Below are 6,535 nucleotides of genomic sequence, written 5' to 3'. Positions count from 1 at the left end.
ATTATGGTAATTAAGAGCATAGTGAGAAATCAGTTAGGTTCTCGTTACTGGCTCTTCAATGTATCAGTTTTGATGACTTCCCCTTTCTGTCTGTTTCTTCACTTGTAAAATAGGGATAATAGCAGTACCTACCTCTTGGGATTGTTATAGAGATGACTGCTCAATACCACAATACTTTATTATTTCTTATATTTCTATTAGAAGGAAATCATATGGGTCCATATGCATCGATGAACTAAAAAATTAAGTCTCAATTTGGTAGATTGTCTAAATACGCAAAGAGTGTTCCTGGATTGGATTTTCTCATTTTCAGGCAGCTGTTTCTGCTCCACTCAATGCAGAATCTAAGATTCATGGCAGTTAATTATCTCTTTTATCCCATAAGTATTCTTGCTGAAGTAATCCAAAATGTCCTTTTGACCATTGCCTCAGTTGCATCAATGTTGGGCTCCAAACATATTTATTTGTCTCTTGAAATAGCTTCCCTACTACACAATTTCCTAATGATATTTTTCATCTGCTCATTTCTCAGGGTATAGATAAAAGGATTTAACATGGGTGTTATCATAGTGTAGAATACAGCAACTGCTTTGTCAATAGATAAAGTAGCTGCGGGTCTCATGTACACAAATATGCAGGGCACAAAGAATAAGACAACCACTGTGATGTGGGAGACACAGGTGGAGAGGGCCTTGCGCCTCGCCTCCAAGCTGTAGGTCCTTAGGGAGTGCAGGATGACCAAATAGGAGACCAACAAGATGAGGAAATTTAACACACAGATGAATCCACTGTTGGCAGCAACAAAGAGCCCTAGAATGTGGGTATCAGTGCAGGCAAGATTGAGCAAAGGATTCAGATCACACATAAAGTGATCCATGACATTAGGGCCATAGAAGGGTAATCTGAAAGTGAAGAGGATCTGTATGATTGCATGAAGAAAGGCTCCCACCCACACCACTCCCATTAGCAGGCTGTATACTCGCCGATTCATGATGGTTGTATAGCACAAGGGCTTGCAGATGGCCACATAGCGGTCATAGGCCATCACAGTGAGCAGGATGACATCAGCACCTCCAAAGAAATGTTCCCCCAAGATTTGGGTCATACATCCATTAAATAGGATGGTCTTCTTTTCTTGGAGTGAATCTACAATCAGTTTGGGGGTATTAACAGAGGAATAGCAGGCATCAATAAAGGAGAGATATGCCAGGAAAAAGTACATGGGGGACCTCAGTGATGGGCTGACAGTGATGGTGACCATGATGAGCACATTTCCTACCATAGAAATGATATAGATGGCAAAAAACACAGCAAATATGATTTTCTGCATCTTTGGATTCTCTGTGAGCCCCAGTAGAACAAACTCTGTCACATTATTCATATTCTCTATGTATTTTATATTGTGTTAATTAGATTACCTGAAAAAAATAACTTTTTGTTAATGTAAGCTCGAATTCATTAAACTTATCCATTGTAGTAAATATTAAATTAGTATGAAAACATTTGAGTTGTAAATTATTATGAAGGTTTTTTGAGATAGAAAAAACGGTTCTGAGTTCTTGAATGTTACTCAAATTACCTTTTGGTTGAAGATTCTGTCCAAAGTTTATACTTTAAGATCTTTTGTAAACAAATAGGAGGGCATGAGTGCACACAATCATCTGAGATGACTACGAACCTAAGATAAACTAGTAGATCACACACATAGTGTCAGCTAAGCAAGAAGAGGGAGGTAGAACATGGATATAAAGATTATAAATGCATAGTTAAAGAGGTTTACTTTTATCCTTAGTGAGTGGTGAGCCATGGAAGGTAATTGACAATACAAATGAAAGGATGAAGAGGAATTTGAGGAAGAGGGGATTGTAGATATTGTGCTAGTAAAGATTTTTGTGTGTCTTGAATCAAGTGGGCTGAGGTTCAGTAAGGTGGTTGAAAGCAGACACAGGAACCCCAGTTAAGAGTTTATTCAAACAGTTCACATGAGGAATAACAGGACACTGTTGATGAGAATGTAAAGTAAGTATACAGGACCTACTCTAAAAGAATTCTTATACTTGTTCACTAAATCTAATAACTTTCTAGCACCTAATAACATATGCTTTTTAATGATTGACTGCTATGTGCATGACATAATAGCAATTGATTTGCACAACTGATCCCATTTAATACTGATAACCTGTGTGGTTGGTGTTATTTTTTCCATTTTGCAGATGAGGAAACAATCTTAGAGACTTATGTTGAGATTAATTATAAAAATGATAATATTAAGGAAAATGAACACTTAATTTGCTATAAATGTTCTTGAGACATTTGTTGATCTGATCCCCACTACAAACCTGTGAGATTATTACCATTATCGTTTTTATGCTTATTTTACACATAAGAAATAGAAGCATATAGAAGTAAGGATCCTGCCCAAGATCAAGCAGCTAATAAAGGTCAGGGCCAAGATTAGGTTAATCTTTTGTTCACTACAAATTCTAAATATATGTCCTATATTCTTATAATTAACAACATTGAACTAGTAATATCCTTTTTATATAATTCTAATAATTATAATTGCTACTGCTTCAGAGGCAAGTGCATATGAAGCATTTTCATCAGCCAATACACACACACACACAAAAAGTACACGTTTCATCTTCCAAATATCAAGTAAAAATGTGGTACTCCATTCATTTAAAGTATTTTTATCTTGACATCGCCCTCAGATACAGTTCACTCTTCTCCAATCCCCCTGCAGACATGGTCCCCCAGACTCTTCCACAAAATGTTGAAAACTACCACAGTGGTTAAGTGCCTTGGTTTAGGAATCAGAAAGCCCAGACCAGAATCCTGATTCTTCCATTTGCAACTTCTTTTACCTGGAATATATTTTTTGGCAACTTACACACTTGTTTCCTCATCTCTGAAGCAAGACTAATAATACCACCTCACAAGTTTTTGTGAGAATTATTTAAGGAAAGTATATAAACATATTCTTCACCCTGCTGTAGACACACATAAGATTTCATCCATTTTTGTGACTGTGAATGCACCACGTAGATAGGAAGAATTGACATTTTTAGCACTAATACAGAAAGACTTTTAACCATGCCAATAAGCTCAGCAAGAAGCATCTCCAATGTTACTTTTAAAGAAGCCACAGAGACTCATTTTATCCATAGCAATTGATCCCCGGAAGGATGCTCCATGTTTGTACTGGGACTAAATAACTGATTATTTATTCACAATATTCATATTTATGTATTTTCTGTGTGTGAAGTGTATTTAAATTTTGTTTTCATCTTCATGATTAGTCTTGATTATTAAAGGAGATATCTCATGGCAAAAGAAGGGTGCCTGGGGTCAGAGAGCTGGGCCCTACAATTTGCTTAATCTCGATGAGCCTCAAGTTTTTCACCTGTCAAATTAGGTTACTGATATTTACCAACTCTCTTGTGAAGAATGATTCAGGATAAAATGCTCTTTTACTATAATTAAAAAATGTTGAAATATAGCAATTACTATATATGAAAAGTAACAATCTTTAGTATCAGCACTATTGAAAAACTTACCTTATACTTAGATGATTTCAGTGATATTTTGAGGTGTTCAAAACAATTCCATATTCAAATTGATCTCCTCTTGTAATAACTCCTCTTTCAAAATGTAAGATAGGTCACTCGGAAAGAGACTATTCAGATAATTCAATATAAAATCAACAGTTGTTAAGAAAGTAATTTTATAAGTCTAAATCTTTTCTTCCAGATTAAAGCCTCAAAACATTTTCACACTAACCATAGGACTAAATTTAGAATAGATTCATTTGAAACACTATGGAGAAATGCTCTTCTATAAATGGCTCCGGTCCCATAAGCAAGAGGCATAAAGAGTGGAGGACACATAATCAAATGGCTCAAGCTACCCATGAAGAATCTTGCTTTGGAGATATAACAACAAAAGTTATTTTCACCTTTCACTGCGTGCACATTTAAAGAAGTTCAAATAAAGTTGCAAAGACTTTATCTTGTAGTTGCTATATTCTCCCCCAGGAGTTAATTATCTCCTTTGATGGAAAGGCTTTGTCTTAGAAGCAAGTATTCTGGAGAGATGTGTTTGAGGAACACCCATTCATAAGTGGGGAATTGTACTCCCTGCAATTGGAACCTAAACATTTGAGAGTCCCCTTTCTCTAACTGAACCTGAGTTTCCAAGAAAGCTGAATGTCATGTGCATAGCAAGTAGGCACAATTACAGGGTGGTAATTTTAACTTGGGGATTTGATACAAAGAGAACATCTATCTTATCAATATTAAACCTTTTCTGGAAACCCATTCCTTTTTCTTTTTTTTTTTAAAGATTGACACCTGAGCTAACATCTGTTGCCAATCTTCTTTTTTTTTTTCTTATTCTTCTCCCAGCGCCACCAAGTACATAGTTGTACATTATGGTTGTGCTATGCGGGAAGCCACTTCAATATGGCTTGATGAGTGGTGCCACGTCTGCGCCCAGGATCTGAGCCAGTGAAACCCTGTGTTGCCGAAGTTGAGTGTGCGAACTTAACTGACCTGTCACAGGGCTGGCCCCTGGAAACCCACTCTTGATTGCTTGAGAGCTAAAGCAGTGAGGGCATAGAACTAATGGCTTCTATTTTAAAGTACTTGACTCCAAAAGCAGTTTTTCACATTCAGGGGAGGACTATGAAAGTAGACAGAAACTCTAAAATACTCCCAATTAGCTGTCTCTGGGACTATGAGATAATCAGTATGGAATACCATGCAGCATTAAAAATTTGGAGAGATATCTAAAACACAAGAATGGAGTTCCTTGGGGCCAGCCTGGTGGCACAGTGGTTAAGTTCCCATGTTCCGCTTCTCGCCGGCCCAGGGTTCACCGGTTCGGATCCCGGGTGTGGACATGGCACCACTTGGCAAAAGCTATGCTGTGGTAGGCATCCCACGTATAAAGTAGAGGAAGATGGGCACGGATGTTAGCTCAGGGCCAGTCTTCCTCAACAAAAAGAAGAGGATTGGCAGTAGTTAGTTCAGGGCTAATCTTCCTCAAAAAAGAAAAAGAAGAATGGAGTTCCATGTGTTTCACATCCTTGTTATTTGGTATTGTTAGCTATTTTCCTTTTAGTCATTCTAGGAGGTGTGTAGTAGTAAATTATTGTGGTTTGAATTTGCTTTCCCTGATAATTAATCATGTTAAGGAGTACTCTTAAATTTTCATGTTACTATTGGCAATTTGTATATCTTCTTTTGTGAAGTTCTGATTCAAGTCCTTTACACAATTTAAAAATAGTCCTGAGTTTCTTATTACTAAGTTGTAAGTGTTCTTTACATATACTAGATACAGATCTTTCGTCATATCAATGTTTCATAAATATATATATTTTATAAAGTTACATACGAAAATTTACATAAATATGTGTTTATATTATATATATACACACAAATATATAACTTTGAAGTACTTTCAATTTTATATGTAAAATTTTCTCCCAGTCTATGGATTGTCTTTTCATTTTTAAAAATTGTCACATCTGAGGAGCAGAAGTTTTAAAATTTTGAAAAAGTCCATTTATAAAATTTTTATTATTATTCATGCTTCATGTGTATATAATGAACATAGAATTCAGAATAAGATTTTCAATTTCTCCAAATATCCTGTTGGGATTTTTTTTCAAAACCAATTTATTTATTTATTTTTTAAATTTTTTTGAGGAAAATTAGCCCTGAGCTAACATCTGCTGCCAATCCTCTTTCTACTGAGGAAGACTGGCCATGAACTAACATCCATGCCCATCTTCCTCCACCTTGTATGTGAGACACCTGCCACAGCATGGCTTGCCAAGAGGTGCATGTCCGCACCCAGGATGCAAACTGGTGAACCCCGGGCCACTGAAGTGGAATGTGCAAACTTAACCACTGCGCCACCGGGCCAGCCCCGATTTGGATTTTTATTGGTATTGCATTGAAATTGTAAAATTGAGATGGTAGAAATATTGAATTGTTTAATCAATCCATGTGGCATATCTCTCCATTTCTTTTTACATTTAACTTCCCTCAGCAATGTTTTCTGGTTCCATATATAGGGTTTGAACATATTTTTAAAATGTATCCCTCGTTTCATTTTTAAATAGCATTTTAAATAGTATTATGATTCTATTTTCAATTTATAATTGTCGCTATACAGAAATACATTTGATCTTTTGTATTGACGTTGTATCCTGTGACCTTGCTAAATTAACTGATTAGTTCTATGAGATTTTTTGTAGAACACTTAATCTTTTCTACATATACAATCATGCCATCTGCATAAGATATATATTTTTTACAATTTTATGTTTTCCTTTATAATCTATAATTCTCTGATTTCTTTTTCTTATCTTATTGCAATGACTGGAACCTAGGGTATAACGCAGAACAGAAATGGTGAGTCGATAAGCCTTGCCTTGTTCTAATCATTGAGAGAGTATTCACCATTAAGTGTAATGGTTGTGGTAGGTTTTATACAGATGTTCTTTGTCAGGTTTAGCGAGTTCCTT

The 6,535-nt window shown here is 35.9% G+C and overlaps 1 protein-coding gene across 1 annotated transcript; it reads right to left on the bottom strand.

Moving 5' to 3' along the window:
- Positions 1-460: 460 nt before the first annotated feature.
- LOC139040540 (olfactory receptor 4C46-like) lies at positions 461-2,750 on the bottom strand. The gene is made up of 2 exons (XM_070487301.1): positions 2,726-2,750; positions 461-1,386 (listed from the first exon to the last, which is right to left on the bottom strand). The coding sequence occupies exons 1-2, from the start codon at positions 2,748-2,750 to the stop codon at positions 461-463; spliced, it is 951 nt and encodes a 316-aa protein (XP_070343402.1).
- Positions 2,751-6,535: the final 3,785 nt, after the last annotated feature.

The sequence above is a fragment of the Equus asinus genome, chromosome 17 (genome assembly GCF_041296235.1).
Source record: "Equus asinus isolate D_3611 breed Donkey chromosome 17, EquAss-T2T_v2, whole genome shotgun sequence".
Taxonomy (NCBI): Eukaryota; Metazoa; Chordata; class Mammalia; order Perissodactyla; family Equidae; genus Equus; species Equus asinus.
This window is presented reverse-complemented; position numbering and strand designations above follow the sequence as displayed.

Bases quoted from the DNA above. Each gene is read 5' to 3' on its own strand.
- LOC139040540 (XM_070487301.1), bottom strand. From the start codon at position 2,750: ATGTCTGCAGGGGGATTGGAGAAGA. The intron at 1,387-2,725 runs GTGAACTGTATC...TAAAATACATAG, and splicing joins TGCAGGGGGATTGGAGAAGA to AGAATATGAATAATGTGACA.